Genomic DNA, 18,522 nt, shown 5'->3' with positions numbered 1-18,522 from the left:
TTAAAAATGAAATCAATGATATTGAGTGAAATATAAAATGCTGTTTTAATTGTTACGTAGTTATTAGTATTAATAGCAAATTTCTTTCTCTTTCTTTGCATTGTTTTAGCGTTTTTATATTGTTTTTGAGGCAGCAAAATCCTTAAATAAGGCACAAAATCATCTATGCAAATTTGTATTTTTTGTTTATTTTATTTATTTGATTAATGCACATTACACAGTATTTGTTTGCTTGCTAGCAAAGCATGTAAAATAATTTTGGTTTAGCACGTGTTCAAATTCTATTTCCAAAGTATATAAATATATAGGTTCTGTATATTGATTACTAGATTTTCTTAAACTCTAAGAAATTTTATGCGTGAATATAGTTGCAGCTTATTAGCAAAGTTGGAACTAAAACTGAGTGCTAACGAAATGGAAATCATATATGGGGTAGCAAGTGGAATGTCTGGAAAGAGTTGAGGGATGCGGTATCCAACTATTTCAACTATTTCCCCTCAATCTCCTTAAGGCTGGTGGTTTTGGTTTGCTTCATATCTTCGAAAGTAATGATTTCTACCTTTGTAATCTTCTTGGGATCCGGAGTGCCGGTCTCCAAGACCTCGACCTTCTGGTAAACGTTGGGCGAGTTAAGCCACCGGCTGCGGTCGCCTCCCTTGCGGATATCTCCCTTCTTCCAGATCCTAATATGGGATAGATTTTATTAGCAAAAAGTTTAATAAAAAATGCCAGTTATTTCTCCTACCCCTGACGGAAAAGCTCCTCCTCCTCGAGAAGATAGCCCAGAGATGACACAGCTGGCGGTAATTCCACATCGTTCTTAGGCTTGGGGGGATCCGATTTGATCAGCGGATGGCGGTAGATATAGCCAGTACGGTATCCAGCATTGTCTAGCATGCGCATCAAGGCCTCAAACTCGGCACCGCCAACACGCCACTTGGGCGGACTGCCCACCTTGGGCACGGCAGCTTCAGCCGCTTCCTTTTCAGCAGCGGCAGCACCATCTTCGCCTGCCGCGACGGCGGCAAACTTCTTCTCCAGATCCTCGGGTGGCCGGCGCGACTGCTCGTAGATAGCCTTGCGCGACTCCTCCGGAATCAGCACCAAGTTATCCAAACCGACAGGCAACAGCTTGAGTTGGGTCTCGCACGCCTGCACAATGTGACAGGCTGCAAAGAAGGCTTCCTCGATCGTTTCGCCGCAGCACAAAGCACCGTGGTTGGCCAGCAGAATCACCTTGGAGTTGGGGCCGAGGCTACGCACCAAACGATTGCGCTCCTCCTCGTCGAATAGGCCGGTGTAAGCGTGAGTGGTGATCTCGCCCAGCACACAGGCATCCTTGGTCAGCGGCAGCAGACCGGTTTTCAGCGAAGAAATGGCCACAACCGGACTGCAGCCGATGTAGATGGCGCATCGAATGTCTGGACGGGCAGCGTGTACCACAGAGTGGAGGATGAAGTCTGCAGGAAATTAAAATAATAAGATTCAATGATTTTAAACAATTAAATCGATCATTTAACTTACGACTCCTGTTGCCGCCAAAGTTGGTGGTGCCCTGCTCCACAATCTGACCCTGCATGTCCACCTTGTTCAGCGCCGAGGCGGTGATCTCGTGGTAGAGCAGGCCATACGGATTAACCAGGAAGTACTCCTGGTCGACCTTGAGTCGGGCGGTGATCTGTGCCCCCAGACCCTGGGTCCAGCCGTACAGATCGAGCAGACGGAATGTGGCGGCCAGCTTGCACCGGAGTATCTTCTCGCCCTTGGCATAGCCCATGGACTCGACGCCGCGTATGTCATTGATGGGCACCATGCAGTTGCTGCTCTTAAAGACGCTGCCCACCCGAGACACCGGTACGCCCACAATGTCCGACAGCTGCTGCAGGATCCCACTGGCGCCAGCTCCTCCATCTCGGGCCGAATCCACGATACGCTCCAACTCCTCGCGGAACAACTTTGAGCCCATAATGGCCTCGACCCGCTTGCGACGCTCCATTTCACGCATATCCTGGGGAAGGGGAAAGTAGGAGAAGTAAAAAAAAAGAAAGCGAGTAAGGGGTGGTTATCCACTTAAGGCTTCGATAGCTGCACTTACCTGTTCAATATCCGCAGGACGTGCTTTGTTGTTGTCATCATCCTCGCCGGCAGTGGGATCTATGCCATTCTGTGGCGGTTGCTCAACTTCAGTCATGATTTATTTCCTTTGTATTTCAGTTAAAATGCTGCAATTAAATGGATGGATACGTTTTATATCTTTATTTAGGCAAAGTGCTTTTTCAACCTAACGCTCAGCTGGAAAATTTTCGACTGACCTTAAAAACTGCAGGCCACTAGCACCAAAAAGGGGGTGGCAAACAAGGGAGAGAGAGATGGTGAAAAGAGAGTGTAGTGCAACCACCCAAGTAAGAGAGTCTCTCAGAGAGTGGAAAACTGACAGATTTCCCTGTGAATGTCAAAAACTGTTTTTGGGGGGAAAGCAGAGAAAGTGGAGGGGTGTCCAAATAGACTGCCGCATATTTCCACTTTAGTTAATATCTAATTTTGGCCAAAATAAATTCTTAGTTTTTGGGGGAAAACTCTGGGGAAAATGCATATGTACATCCGTATTTTTCCCCATAGCCACGTGCTGAAGCGACAGCATAAACGGAATCGGTGAAAGCTATTTTAAGATCCATTTGGGAAACCAAAAATTGATGCCTCGAAAATCAAAACGAATAGAAGGAACTGACTATCTCGATCCCAAAATGAAAGAGCGAGAAACCAAAATAAATAAACAAAAAAATGTAGCTTGCTCTTTAATTTTTTAGGCGTGGTGCGTTCTAATACCACGAAAATTAACCTTCAAATTCTGGTAAACAATCAGCATGCGAATAAACACCAAAAAAAAATAATGTCATCAACGAATTGTGGGGCTGAGATAACAAATCGAACAACAATTTCTTGGCTCAGCCAAAATTGCAACCCGAAACAGCTAAAAACGAACCGACTTTATTCGATTCCTACATGACACACTTGGAGCAACCATAAACCATAATTAATGTGCATTCTGCTGACCCGATTTTTAACAACTACACCCACCAGCATTTCTTTAGGTCTTCCGCCAATTAAAAGAAAAGCACAAAATGTGCCAATTTAGACAGGAAATTGCAATAAACAATGGAAAGAGGAAATAAAATGGCAGGAGAAAGTTTACAGAGAGAAAAATATATCTTTATTATAAGTAACTATATTATATCCTTAATATATTCGTTTAATTTTTAATCATAATGATTTAGTTATAACAAATTTATAATTTTTTTTCCATGTAAAGTATAACCCCATTCGTAGGCGGTGCCTTTTGTAGTCGGCTTATAAGCTCAGGAAAAACAATGCTAACAAATAGGGGTAAGCACAAGGCGATTGCATTGCAAAAGTGCATTGCCAAAGGCTTTATTTGCTTCTCACTTTTGCCATTTGCTAATTATGACGTATTGGCAACGCGTGCTGCATATTTTAGTTTGATCTTAACAACAATATCGTGATGCGGAGGTAATTGAACTTTGCTGCTAACAGCTCCACATCGCAACATGCGTGGGCAGCTATAGAAGTTTTCAGTTTTGGTTGAAATAAAACAGAATAATGCTGAATAAATGCTTTTCAAGTGACTACAAAAAAAAAATGCAGACGAGCTAGGGAGTTGTGTATACGTGGGCGTCGTAAACTTAACGAGCCAAAGAGTTTTCCAGCGTGGGTTGATTCAGACTCCTCCAAATGGAGTTGGAAGATGCGTTGGTGGCAAAAGGTTGATTAAAGTCAAGAAAAGGGAGATTTCTCACGCATCGAAGTCATATAAAAGATCTTTAAGCAGTTTAAAATACATTTAATGAACCACAATTGAATAAACAAAGTGCTATATATCTTATGTAAAACATTTTTTCCAGTTACTATACCAAATGTTACAAATAGAATGCTGAAAATACCCAAACTAAAATCGCACTCTTTACCAAATTTAGTCAAAAGTGTCAAAAGACTAAAGCCAATTTTAAGTTCTATCTAAAAGCATGAATTCCATTTGGTTTATTGAACTTTGGCAATGCCAAACAATACCTCCATATCACTCTATCTCTTGGATTTTTCGCTCTGACCTTTTTGTACGGAAGACAATAATTAAATTTAGGAGCAGCCAACGCCACAGCGACGCCATCGACGTCGTCACCGTCTCGACAATTGTTGTTGACATTATGCAATTACATCACACTTGTTTGGCGCGGGACACACCCATGTCTTTCAATGGGTAAAGTGTGCCGGCTCCAAAACCGGCAAACTGAGAACTTATGCATGTATATGTTCTCTTTTTTTATAGAATGTTGAGAATGTTATGAAGGTAAGGCCGATAACAGAGACCTCACTCGCAAAGATACCCAAGCCTAAAAGCATGATAATTAGCCAAGGTTTGGAAAAGTAAACAAATTACATTTATAAAATACCATTAAATAATGGCAATAGATTCCTAACTAATAATATTAAGCAAATATTAAGCAAATCTACCCAATAAATTCTATATGAACTAAATCTATACGCTCCTCAAAAAAAATTATTAGTTTTAGTGGCTATATTAAAGTTCAAAATTAAAATCAATTAATAACTTTGAACTGTTTTTGTTGACTACCATTTTTTTTTTAGTTTTTATTCAAAATACATATTTTGTACTCCAATTAGCAGCTCAGGCCAATTGACCCAGAGAACCAAACACCCCCTATATATGGTTTTCACACATATGCTGCTGGCGTTAATTAAATTTCCCAAGTATTCAATTATCGCGCAACGGAAGAGATCTTACGTAATCTTCCACTCCATCGAGCGCAGCCCAGACAGCTGTCCCATCGCCTCAAGTGCGAGATGGAAGAGCGGCAGGCAATAAGGTCGTTCGCAAATGATTTCATTCGGTTTTAATAATGCAACAAGTCACTCAGTCAGTCAGTGGGCTATATGGCGAGATCCAATGATGATGATCATGTGGAAAGATTTTTTTAAAGCCACAAAGCAAAAAGATCCAGCCCATATGGCGGCGACAATAATAAAAGTGAGAATAGTTACAAAAAACGAGTGCAATAAACCAGCGTCAACTGTAAATAATCATTATTTGCAGCCTGTCACTTACTCCCCTATGCAAATGACAAATGGAAATCTGTGCATTCATTCATTCGACGAAAATTGGTTAAAAGATTGCTTAAGTTCTAAAGCACTTGAGATTTATCTCGACATTTCGCTCTGCTTGTCTACAAAAAAAAATATATGAAAATACGCCACAGAAAAATCTTTTTTTGATAATCATATACCTAACGTTTTAAAGATTCCTGAATGGGGTAAATTGTTTTAAACAAATTCGAATCTCTTAATGGAATACCTTTAGTATTGTTGTATAAAATTGACGTTGTGGATCACTGGGACGACGCGCACACCGTGAAAATATATACTTTTTAATCTGCGAAACGTGGTCAATGAAAACTAGCAATGTTTGCAAGTTCCGCAGTAGAAAGTTTCGCACCAGACCACCCTTATGTTTCCCAATCGACGCACCCAGAATGAGTAAGAGAGCAGCGCTGTGCCGAGCCCAGCTGGTATATTTCACTTTGGACGCGCTCGCTCCACAAGCAGTCGTGGCCGAGTGGTTAAGGCGTCTGACTCGAAATCAGATTCCCTCTGGGAGCGTAGGTTCGAATCCTACCGGCTGCGATACAGTTCTTTTTTTTTCTTTGTAGAAACATATATTTTAAATTTGTATTCTCTTTTTATCATTTTAACACTTTCAAATCAAGAAAGAAAAATAAAAACAATACTTAACTATAAATTTAATGAGTAAATATTTATTCTATTGAAATGAAATTATTCAAATGAACATTTACTAGAATAAAATTACTGAAAGAGACATTTACTAGAATGAAATTACTGAAAGGGACATTTACTAGAACGAAATTACTCCAAGGAACTTTTACTAGAATGAAATTACTCAAAGGAATATTAACTAAAATAAAATGTGAAGTAATTTTCCATTCCAGTCACCTAGTTTGTTGCCCTTTGCTTTTTCAATGATAGCTAGCTATTTTTCCTCCCCTATTTGTTTGTCATACTGTTTGGTATTTGGCTGGCCGGCATTCAGCTGTTTCCGTGGTGTAGCGGTTATCACATCTGCCTAACACGCAGAAGGCCCCCGGTTCGATCCCGGGCGGAAACATGCGATACTTTTTTTCTTTTTTAATTACTGATCTTATAATCCTTTTCTATTCACATATTTTGTTCTATTATTTCGCCAAGAAAAAATACAAATAAAATTTAATTTACTTAATGCATACACGAATTATTTTCAAGAAAATGAGACTGTTAGAAAGAAGTACAAGCCGGAGTTAAACATTTAACCTTAAAGGTAGTCAACATTTTGACAGTTTTTATGTCATTGATTTTAATTTTGCGAAGGTTTACAGAAATGTGCCTTCTTTTAATCTTTAACAGCCCATAACTTGGCCAAAAGGACTCGTATTTCGATATGGCATACCTTTATGGGCCTGTGAAATGATAATGTTGTTATCTGCATTAAAACATATAACTTTAAAGTTTAGTTTTGACCTAAATTGTAAGCCTAAAGCTACATAAATTTTCTGCAGTTAGATTTATGGAACTGTAAATTACTTTGAAACACATAGAAGGAAAGAAAAAATTAAGGTAGTTTTATAAATAAAGCTAAAATGAATTCAAATTAAAGAAACCCCAAGATAATATATGGTCGTTGTACAAACTAAAGTGTGTGAAATGATTATTTTAATTTTTCTTCCCCTCTTGTTTGTTCAAACCTAAACTGTTTGGTGTTTGGCGGCCCGCCTTTCAGCTGTTTCCGTGGTGTAGCGGTTATCACATCTGCCTAACACGCAGAAGGCCCCCGGTTCGATCCCGGGCGGAAACATGTCGTACTTTTTTATTTTTTCAGGATGACAATTTTTGCATTCACATAGTAAGAAGAACAACTAACTTTGTATGCTCAATTATTTCTAAGAAATTTATCCTCATAGCAATAAACAAACATTTGATTCATAAAGAAACTGAAATTAAGGTAGCTTAACCTTTGGTTGTTTCAATTGTACAAATAAAAAGGCCTTAAAGTTTTATTCATTATACTTTGGACTATTTCTACACTCACAAACAACATTTACTATACAAAATGTTTAATTAAAGTTAATAAGTAACCATATGCAAATGCAATCGATAGAAGCAGCAAAGTCTAAGATAGTGTTTCATTTATTTCCCAACCGTTCCACATTGTGCCGATACTGACGGCCTGGAATGTACTGTTGTGCTTTTGGCTGGCCTGGCTTCAACTGTTTCCGTGGTGTAGCGGTTATCACATCTGCCTAACACGCAGAAGGCCCCCGGTTCGATCCCGGGCGGAAACAGGTTGACTTTATTTTTCTTTTTTTTTTTTACCGAGAAAATGATTATTTTTCTGCTCTTGCACGCTTCTCAACTTTTAAATGTCTTTATAACCGTTTAAATACATGTAGATAAGCCAAGTGACGGACTGTCTGGCGAGCATAAACCTATCTGTGACCTGTCATCACCGAAGTGTCTTAATCTCTTGTGTCTTTCAGACATTGGGCCGTCCGTGTGTGGAATACCTTAATAAGGTAGCAGTTCTAGCCGTGGGTATTTTGTGAGTGGCTTTCTGGTGCTGACTTCTCATCTACCTCTTGCTAATTTTGTTTGTTTTGCTAACAAGCTGCCAGTTTGTCTGGCTCGTACCCGTTCATTCTTCTTTCCCTCCCTCTTCACCCTTCTCACTTTAATTTATTTTATTTTACTTGAGTTTTCTGGGTCCAGAGACCCTCTACTATCCGGCTACCGAAAGTCGCGTGTGAGTCGCGTGGCTTGAATTACAAATTCCGCACATAAATCTCATCAAAGTTGGCGCCAACGCCCATTGTGTATGAGGCAAAAGACTTGAGAAAAGTGCATAAATACAACAATTGCTGCTTCTTGTGGAGGGAAAACAAAAGTTAAGTGACAACAACAAGTGGTCAAGTTGAACGAAAGGAAAATGATTTATTTGCTTTGCTTTCGGCTTTCTGCTTCTTGTCTGTCTTTTCTGCCCTTGATGTAAGCCAAAGCCTTTTTGTAGAGTCCCACAAAAAGTATTTCTTTTGCTGTTTCGGTGCCTTTGACTCACTTGGCCAAAGGCCAGAAAAAAAGCTTGCCCAAGTGTTGTATTTTTGATTCACATAAATTTAGTTTGTAAAATTGCAAAATAAACTTGAAATCTGCGGAATTGTTGAGGATGGGTGACGTCCACGGCTGATATAAATATTAAATATTGCTTAGTGAATGGTGAAATATGAATGACAAAGCTCATGGTGCATGGTATATACAAAATGTTTTTAAATACATTAAACTTAAATGATTAAACCAAGTCTTTATTTAGTCAGAAATTACAAAATGTTAAATTATATCTAATTTCGAAAAACCCTAAGATATGTTTTTAGTACTATTTAATATAATAGGGCGCTAAAAAAAAAACGGAACCGAAACGATTCAATATCGGGAGCCAGAAAAGTTATTAGAACAGAAATCTTCACACCGATTAGTTTCTACCAGTACGATTTTGGTACCAATTTTGGTTAATTGATGAATAATTACAAATTTGTATATTATTTTTATAAACTTAGAGAGGGTTCTATAATTTGGTATGAAGTGAAGTCAATGAAGGATACGTTTTCTTGATAAGCATTACTAGACTAATCAATATAAAAAGGTTGGAATATTTTTTGATGAACCGGTACGTACTTGTACTAAAACCAAAATGGACTATTAACCGAAATAGTTGATTTGGTTCAGAACCGGTATCGGTGTTATACTGTTTATTGTTATTGTCTTTAACTTATTCTTTACACAAGTCAAGTTCTGAACTGGGGTCGGAAGTAATCTTGTTTGCTGAGTATGACATCATCCAGGACAATGTCGCACCCAAAACCTTCCCTCCCCCACCCCACACAACTCAAATAACACTTCATCCCTCGGAGTATGACGTCACTTCCTGTCATTAACTCAAAACGAAACTCAAACATAAACAGCGATGGCAGAAGCAAGCACCACCACCCCAAAACGCCCAGCCGAAGGATATTTTTACGAGTCGCGTGGAAACATTTTCCGGCCGGCAAACTGAATTGGTGGCGCCACGATTCTGGTATTCAGTCATTTTGTGGCGCCGCCGACTATCAAAATTGCATGGCAACACGACGGTAATGAAAATGCCGGCCACAAAAAGGAAAACCAACCTAAAAAAACAAGGAATATCAACACTGTAAGGACAATAAGGTAAGACCAATAAAAACTTGGGCGTGTCCCGGAACAGGGACAGGTATTTCCATAAGGAATCGCGCCTCATTTCACTTGTCCTGGGGAATGGATGGAGGTGGGTGGATGATTGGTGGTTGAACTCTGGTGACCCCCAACACGCGACCGGCATCGTGTGGCGATGAAAATATCAGGGCCTGCTGCGTGTTTACGGTTAGTTTGAGTTTCCCGGCTAATCGATGGAAAGCCCAACGACACACATGCACACATGTCCTTAGCGACAGTAACTTAATCTTGATGCGAACACTTATTTGCAGCATTAAATGGGGTTTTAATTGCACTGCCGGTACAGTCTGCATCCGGTTCTTGTAAACAATAATTATTGAAGGGCTATATTGAAGGGTTGAAGACCGTCGACAGGGCAGCAATTAGTATATGACGGCTTTAAGGAGTCGCTGAACCCTTTTGCTAATGTCACGCAGTTATAAACTGTAGTGAATTTATAATAAACAGGAAAGACCTTTGCATAAAATCTGTTTTAATTTTCTATAACTATTGTAAGGAAAGTAATTTTTCTTCCTAGCAAAAAATAAGGTTAATTAAAATGTATACTGACACATTTTATAACCTTTACAAAGATCTATTTCGGAATGGATTGACGCCTTCTTTCACAAAAGCTCATTAAAATCAAGCGTACCATGTTATCCAATTCATGTACTATGTTTTTTGCTTATTGGCTTTGCCAAAAGCAGTAAGCGAACCTATTAGAAAACTTTTTACGCGATTGCCGAAGTAAAGAAATAAGAAAAAAAATGAAAAGCAAAGTTCGGCTCCCGGTCTGGTTCAATGACCTATTTATTGAAGTGCTAGATGAACGCAAAACAATCCAATCTTCTCTGCTGTCTCTCCGTTTATTGCTCCCTTTATTTGCTGAAAGCCAGTGTACCATGCCCGAAGGGTAAATCAAAATTTATATATATAAATATGTGTACATTGCACATAGATATGGAGGATACACATATAGCATTACGCATATACACATAGGGTAGTAAATGAAACAGTCGGTATAAAAGCGCCAAGCAGACTCAACGCTTAAGTGGCTTTTAATTCAATTTCAAGCGAAGCAGAAAGAGAGCATAAAGAATGTATGATGTACCAAAAAGTCCAGTAAAACAAAGGTCATTCTTAATTGAATTAGAGGTGAAGTTATGCGTGGCATGTAAAGAGATCTGAGAGATACGGGAGATCCGAGAGATACAGAAGAGAAGATCAACTTGCATTTCAATTACATGACACCATACATTTGTATACATATCAGCAGAAAAATCAGAGATAACTTTCTCATTCGGCTTATCGCACAGACTCGCCCCATGACATCATCCTTAGTTGTTGATTATAAAATTATGAATGCTAAATCTATGCATAAGGGGTATACGAGAGTCAGATGACAGAAATCTCCGCTTGAGTGCCGTAAATACAAATCCATTTATTTCCCTTTGACGGTCACGGCCTCGATTAGTTCTCAATTAGTTTGGCAAACAATACGAAAAAAAAACGAACTAAAAGAAAAACCCGGAATATAATTATATATCGCTCAAGTATTTATATGGCGTAAGCAAAAAAGTTCAAAGTTGAGAGAGGTGTGGTTTCCTCTTCGCTCTACAACTTTTTTCAAACCTCTCATCGGTAAACAAGAGTCAATAAAAACGACAGAGAGACCTCAATCACAATCATTGCGAAAAGCCAAAAGCAAATATATACCGGCAGATAAAATAAAAAATAAGTCAAGACGGGGGACTCGAGTTTGTTTGCTCCATGTTGTTATTGTTTGCTTGCTTTGCACTTGACTCATGGGCGTGTAGTATACGAGTAGATCCAAAACTCACCTTAAAATTGAATTTGTTGCGTGGTTATAATACTTTTGTATTGATGTGCCTGCAAAGAAATATGAAAAAAATTGGGGAATTAATAAAAGGGGTAATTAACTAAATTAATAATAGACAATTATATAATTAAAACCATTATGTTGGGTTAAAAAATAGATTCATTTTGTTTAAAGTCTAGTTTTGAAATGCTAGTTTTAATGCGGTGTATTTCAAATTTCAGAACAAACAAGAAGCTTTAAAAACCATATAACACATTTTTCCCTACATATTAACATTTTAAAATTGCGTATAATAGATCTGTTTGTACCACTTTTGAAGTATCTTAGTTTACAAAAGAGTTCGTGGATTTCCTTTGACCAAGTTCATATTTTAGCAAGTTTCAGAGAGGGAATTTTCCCTTTTCTTGGTAAACAGATGCTCTCCTCTTCCGAGGCAAACAGAGAGTTTTTATTGAGATAGATGCTGTCTGGGTCTGCCGCTCTGCGGTCAGCGCCTCTTTTCGATGATGTCATGGGAATATTTTTAGTTTGCGCACGTTAAAATATTTTCGTACTACTCGTTATTTTATATTGCGCTTTGCCCAGACACACATACTACCCACAGTAAGTAAATACAGCGATACGAGACTCTCCCAGCAAACAAAATAAAATAATTGAATTATTGGGCCTAAGGCAGCTACATAGCTAGCAAACTGGAATTCTTCGGCAGCGGAAAATCACTTGATGGAAAAGCCTAAACAATTTGCATACAAATTACCTCACTACAAGCTAAAAAAGCATCATATAGCTTGGCCGAATATAAGTTTAATTTAATTTAATTTAATTACACCTTTCTCCGATGCGCTCAGGTGATCATTTTGCACATTTCACTGCCACGCACAATTGCAGTCTGAAATTGGCCAATAAATACGATCTAAATGTTTCTGCGTGAAAGCCCAGACACGAAGCATTGGTAATGCATTTAAGCTGCTTCTGGTGTTGATTTACAAACTCGGAGGATACAAACGATTATGTAAGCCGCCTCTTTCGTGTGCTACACAATCGCTTTTTCAACCTCCCCCTTTTTTTTGTAATATCTCTTTTTTTGCATTATGAATTCATTTATGCAGCAACACGTTTGCGCTTATTGTTGCTCCAGCTCTATTGTTATATGACGATGATAATGATGATGGTCTTTTTATAGAGCTTTATTGTGTTGCCCTCGTGTTTGGGCAATGCTTCAATGCAGAGAAGTTGTTCGAAAACCAGATTTTTTTTATTGACATTTGTGCCCAGTAAAGTGGGTTAGCCAGCCATTTAGAAGAGGAATATCCAACTAAAAGTCGGAGGAAGAGCAATTGCTGTGCCATTTACTGTATTATGGTCAACCACTTGTCACGTTTGTAAGCCACAAAAACCAAATTACATTTAATTCCATAGTATTTACATTAATTACAACAAATTGTGGCAATTTTAAGATACGAGAAAAAAGAATACAACAAGAACGGGTTCCCATTTCCCACGCCCACAACGAAATTAGCCTAAATTCCAATTTAAAATTAGTTCACTCGGATCAGACCGCCATAATAACAGGCTTTCAATCACTTTCGACCAACAGGAGGGGGACATTTGTATATACATTCATTTACGAAGAAAGAGAGGAGAGTTGGAAGAAACCCGGCGAGAAGATACAATTCAATTGAAGTTCAAGCGCAGCTGAAGAAATGCCAGCAAGAAATGTTAAAGAAGGCAAGAAATGCAGACACACAGCTCCATCATCATCATCATCGCCGCTGTCTTCCCATCTTTATAGAAATTGTCTACATTTTTCTCTGCTTCGCTCTCCAACATTTTCGATATAATTATCCACATTGTTTGGTTTTCCTTCTGCGGGTTCCGAGCTTTTAGAGCTGAAATAACAACAGAAGGCAGTGACAAACATGGTGACTGCTCTTTAAATAATACTCTCACAACCTTAAACATACTTTAATAACATTTGTTCTGTTTTGGAAGAATTGTATTTTTCAATGGGACTAGTTAACAATACCTTAAGTCTTTAAGACTCTTGGATTAGTATCATCGATTCGTTTTGTGTAAAATAAAAAGAACATAAAGTTTACAAAGTACATTTCTTAGGAGAGATACAAGTGATAGATCTATTTAATTTGCCGAAGCCTACAGAGAATGTATTATGTTTATAACCCTATAAACATTTATATACTAAATATTTAGTTTCAGTATTTTAAAAAACAACAGAAACCTTGACATTTTATGGGATTTCTAAAAATAATCGTCCATGCCAACCCTATAAAGGGTATCAAGGCTTCGGAATCCAATCAATCTGCAGAAAAATTATTGTCTTTAAACTCTATAGATCTTTAGTTTCCTAATATTAAGTTCAGTAGTTTTATCAAACAACAACAACTAATATTTATTTATGCGGTTCCAAAAAAAAAAATCGTCAATGCAAACCCTATAAGGTGTATAAAAGCTTCGGAATGCAATCAATTTGCAATCTTTAAACCCTATAGATACTTAGTTTTGAAACATTAAGTTTCAGTTGTTTTAAAAAACCTCACAAATCCAGATTTCTTATAAAGTTCCAAAAGAGTATCTTCCATGCAAACCCTATAAAGAGTATAAAAGCTTCGCTGTGCAGTCTACTCTTTTTTTATTTTCTTCCAAGATTTATGTTGTGTTGCGGCAGTTTGTTGTTGGCTGTGCTGCGCTTCTGCAACTGTACATTTGTTATTGCTGTCCCTGCAGCCGTCTCTTTCTCTCTCCTTAGCTGAGTTCCAGCGCCTGGTTTATTGTTGTTCTTGCTGTTTTATTGATGAGCTGCAGTTGTTTAGCCAGCAGCAACATCTCTCTTTTTTTAATCTCGCTTATGTGTCTCTGTTTTGAAGCTTGGCACGTACGCCTCTTTTATTTATTTATGTGCGAGGGTTTCTCTCTCTTCTCCCGTCTCACTCTGTTGCATCTTCACGTCAGTTTGCTTTGGGGCACAGAGTACACTTTTTTTTTTGTTTTGTGTTTGGTTTTCGGGGAGCCATAAATTTTAAGCATTCGCTCTGGGACAAATTTGTTTTTCGTTTTAGCCAGAGTTGCCAGACTCGCCGGAAAAGGGGAAGATATTCCAGCTCGATTAATCAAAATAATGCAGTTTAATCCTAACCATTTTCAAATCAATTAATCACCGGTGATGTGACGTCAGTGGGAATTTTGATAAGCATACGCTTGAGTAAACAATATCCAATTCCCAATCAAAAGTCATTAGGAGTGTTTGGCCCATCAAAATGCATTTGCATTGACGGACACGCCTCAATAAAGGTTAGAAAGTTTGGGTTTTCGTCTGCTTGAAGTGCATTTCTTATCTTTTTTTTTTGTTTTTGTTATTGTTTCGGGGGCTCACAAATTCGAATTTCCGTCTCATTTCCATACAAACATTTTTTGTTGGTTAGTTTCCTCCACAATTGTTTACAGTTTTAACTATGCACTTCCTCCCATCGGAATGAGGCACACAAAAAAATAGTAGCTCAATATCAAATTCAAATAGGTGTTACAAAATATTTAATTTTTATATACATATTTTTTCTATGCAAGTTAGGCTCAGCATAAGATATTTGTTTTTGGGTTTTTTTATTTTTACTGATCCTAAGATTTTTCTTTGTGTACGGATATCCGCTGTCCTACTCACACATTTATTTGTCACTTTTAATTCATAGCGGAAACAACTGTTTTTGTCCTGTTTTTTCTTGTTATTTTTACACTAAAACTCAGCAGTTCGGTCTTTTAAGTAATTGTATTGAAAATTTCTATGCAATTTAAATGCGTCAACGATTTTAGGAAATTCTAGCAATGCAACTTGCGGTGTGTAAAAAAATAAAAGACAAACCTCAATTGAAACCCTCGACCGAACGAGTCATGTCTAATTTGCGAATTGAAAACGGACAACAGCGCAAGAGGAACAAATGAAAAAACACGGGCACAAGTGGAAATGATAAGGGGTGATAAAGGGGGAGGCAGCATAAGCAATGAATTATAAAGCCCCTGTGCATGTGTGTGTATGAGTAAATTCGAATTAGCAACAAAAGCCAGCAAACAAAAAGAGCAAATTTTCATTTTTTTCTTCTTTTTTTTTGTGTGTGAAATGACGTCATGTAGCGCACAATAGGTAGTTCAAGTAGCGGAATGCTTAATTTCGATATGATGAGTGTGTACTACAGGAAATAATACAAATTAGAGAAAGTTTTCAAAGGGAAATAGAACGGTTAGTTAGCTAGTGGCAATGAGAAAAATCCTTACAATATAGATATAGGTACATATGTATGTACCAAGTACATTGTACTTGTATCGGAACAGCAATCTAACTAGAAAACGTAACAGAGCGAAGGTTCCGATAAGATTGCCACAGAGCACAAATACAATCCCACTTCTATGACTTCGCACCTTTAAAAATACAGACAAACTTCTATGCGTAACCAGAGTTCCCAAAAAGATAAAGGTTCTTTAAGGTTGAAATGCATATAATTGTCACTTTAGGATATCATTCCATAATACAAGATTTGGGATACAGATATTGTTTTTATATTTATATTATTCAGTGACATAGAAATAAATTAATTTACAAAAGGTTTACAAATTACAACATTTAGGGAACACCTTGCAACAAATTTTTATATAAAGAAACATATGTTTTAGGATGAGAAATTCGTCGTTATGATACATTACAACAAAATTTGCATTGATAAAAATAGCAAATCGAACCAGCTTGCCAGAACTCACTTGGGCAACTATAAAATCTCGTCTGCAGGCATTGGGTTGCACCGACAAATGGCATAAACAAGTTTCCAATATTTACAAATCTGTTTATCACTTGTTGCTGCTTTTCGCTATTTACTTTGCTGAAAGACGAGAGACCAAGGAGGAAAAGTGGGTCACGAAACTTGCCAACAGATGCGCGCCAGCAGGCGATTTGTTAGCGACAAGCCAACCCAGTCAGCCAAGTGCATTAGACACACTCCCAAGATTTGCAAGTGGCAACAAAAATGGCTAAGAGAATAAAAAAAAGATTTAATCAAATCTGCGGCGAAAATCGAAAAGCCGTATGACGTGCAACTGTATTTTATTTTTTATAATCTGACAGGCGCATAGAAAGTCTGAGGGAGAAAGAAGCATGAATCATAAGGAAAGGAAAAGCACACGCACACACAAGCACACCCACCCAAAAAAGAAAAGAGAAAGAGAGAAGAAAAGTGGCTAGAACATAAAGTATAAGCAGGGGCGGAGTGAGGGGGCATACGCAGACATAGTGACCCCAAAATTAAAACAAAATAATAATATATATATATATGCATTTGAATTATTCAAATTCTTTTTAGCATAAATAAGATATCAAGCCCCCTTTAAAAGTACTTTAGCTGCGCCTCTGTGCTTAAAGCATAACAACAAAATAGACACATTCACACACACCGTGTTGCGTGTGCTTGACCAAACCCAAAAAACAAAAACAACACTTATTAGAGAAGCACAAAAGATGGCGTCACCGGGCGGATTGCGGCTCATCGTTATAACGGTTAAAACGAATGCAGGGCACGAGGGGATATTAAATGTTTAACGGGATAATTACACATAATCCGTGGAGTATAGAAGAACTTACCGGTATTTTTCGTAAAATCGTTGATCCTCCAGTGGCCACAAACACAGGCACAGGTCACAAATACGACTCACTATATGTTAGAGGAGGAACGCACGCGTTTTTTTATATGTACTCTCGCTCTCGCACCTCGGTTTTCGTTTTTTCGGCTGCTATATCGTACAAACACACATACGCCACAGAGGGAGAGAGAGACTATTGGTAGAAGGGGAGGGAAAGGGGAAGAGAATTTAATAGATTTAACTTTTTATTGCCTTGAATAAAATTTGTTTAAAATAATTGAATTTTTGTTTTCGGGGCTTCTTGCACTACACCAAGTAACTGTTAATATTTTTCAAAGATGGCCGCTGCTAACGGCACTTTGCACTGTTGATTCTTTGAAGAATTGCACCGCGCACTGCTGCAAATAAATATTTTTATTTTTTTTTGTTGAATTGCCTACGAGAACTTAATCCAAAATCGTACGGACACGTCCGACGAACAGCGCACGTTGACAAATGGACGATGAATGAAGCGCAAAAGAGAACGGCACACAGCGAGAAACATTCAGAGAGAGAGAGAGAGGGAAAGAGAGAATCGAACTGGAAGGCGGCGGGCAACTAGAGATGTTGAAAAACACTGAAAAGCGACTAACTCTCGGACAAACTGGCTACTAAAACGGGGTTAACTAAATTTGGTAAACAATCCAAAAGCATGAAGTTTAAAAACCGCTGAAGTTGCGCAAATATATTTAAAATACGAAAAAAGAGAGTGAGAGAGAGCTTCATCCTGCAACGCCCAAATATACGCGCTTGTGTGCGTGCGAAAGAGAGACAGAGAGAGTGTGTGTGGGGAGGAACGAATATTTGGAGCAAAGAGTGGGGAGAAAAAAGCGGTGCAAGTCCTTTCCGACACCTTGACCACAAAAAACTGCTTTTTCGGCCCTATCGTCGCACTTTTAGGTATTCTTCGCACAAAAACTATGTCAATTAAGCCGCACACGTCGATTATGTCATATTATTTATACAAATACACGTTCACACACAAGCGCCGCGCCATATACACACATTCAAGTCTGTGTGTGTGTGTGTGTATCAACGGCGTCCTCCCATCACCGGCAATGCCGTGAAAAAATCGATGGACGCTCTGCGGCTTCGTTTTTGGGAATATTTTCTCATTTCCTTCATTTAAAACTATCACTAATTTGAGTCACCCACTAATTGGTTAATGGGTTCGACGAAAAACCACTGCTTACAATTTGTAAATGCTGAATTTCACGAAATCTCGCCCGCGTGATGTGTTTCGTTTTCGATATTCGCTTCGACTTCGATTTCAGAAGGCGTTCTGTTATTAATCCAAGCTATCGATAGTTCGCTTCGAGTGTGACAGTGGCGCAGTGGTGGAAAAAAACCATCGGCGCATTAATTTTGTGGGCATTTATTTAATACTTTAGGTAATATCGATATGGATTTTTAGTTGGTTGGTGGCAGAAAGCGCTAATTGCGGAGAGTGTACTCGCTAAGGGTCGTGAAATTCAAGGCACAGCCGGACTGCTTTAATCAATGAAATGTTGATGACAACCTGCTGCTATCATCAATGAATTGTTGATAACAGCCTTCTCCTGTCATCAATGAATTTTTCATGACAGCGTATCTGCTGCTATCACTGAATTTTTAATGACGGCCTGCTGCTGTTATCACTGAAT

At 38.4% G+C, this 18,522-nt stretch overlaps 1 protein-coding gene and 4 non-coding genes across 10 annotated transcripts in view; 4 read left to right on the top strand and 1 right to left on the bottom strand.

The window, feature by feature from the left end:
- The window catches only part of hts (adducin 1-like protein hts), a 30,498-nt gene extending 12,276 nt beyond the window's left edge, over positions 1 to 18,222 (bottom strand). For all 6 annotated transcript variants that reach the window (XR_010653546.2, XM_017073543.4, XM_065863390.2 and 3 more), the window contains exons 1-7: positions 18,073 to 18,222; positions 16,842 to 17,033; positions 11,205 to 11,253; positions 2,096 to 2,222; positions 1,525 to 2,008; positions 746 to 1,460; positions 560 to 683 (exon numbers count right to left, since the gene is read on the bottom strand). Coding sequence is in view for 5 of the 6 variants with exons in the window: in XM_017073543.4 (XP_016929032.3) it covers positions 560 to 683; positions 746 to 1,460; positions 1,525 to 2,008; positions 2,096 to 2,191 (1,419 nt within the window). In the remaining variant the exon portion in view is untranslated. The remainder of the gene's footprint in view (positions 1 to 559; positions 684 to 745; positions 1,461 to 1,524; positions 2,009 to 2,095; positions 2,223 to 11,204; positions 11,254 to 16,841; positions 17,034 to 18,072) is intronic.
- Positions 5,634 to 5,715, top strand: TRNAS-CGA (transfer RNA serine (anticodon CGA)). Its single transcript has one exon. It is a non-coding gene; the product is annotated as a tRNA-Ser (tRNA).
- On the top strand, positions 6,142 to 6,214 carry TRNAV-AAC (transfer RNA valine (anticodon AAC)). Its single transcript has one exon. It is a non-coding gene; the product is annotated as a tRNA-Val (tRNA).
- Positions 6,865 to 6,937, top strand: TRNAV-AAC (transfer RNA valine (anticodon AAC)). Its single transcript has one exon. It is a non-coding gene; the product is annotated as a tRNA-Val (tRNA).
- Positions 7,352 to 7,424, top strand: TRNAV-AAC (transfer RNA valine (anticodon AAC)). Its single transcript has one exon. It is a non-coding gene; the product is annotated as a tRNA-Val (tRNA).
- Positions 18,223 to 18,522: the final 300 nt, after the last annotated feature.

Source organism: Drosophila suzukii, chromosome 2R (assembly GCF_043229965.1).
Source record: "Drosophila suzukii chromosome 2R, CBGP_Dsuzu_IsoJpt1.0, whole genome shotgun sequence".
NCBI classification, from domain to species: domain Eukaryota; kingdom Metazoa; phylum Arthropoda; class Insecta; order Diptera; family Drosophilidae; genus Drosophila; species Drosophila suzukii.
Note: the sequence above shows the minus strand (reverse complement) of the source record. Positions and strands in the feature narration are given on the sequence as shown.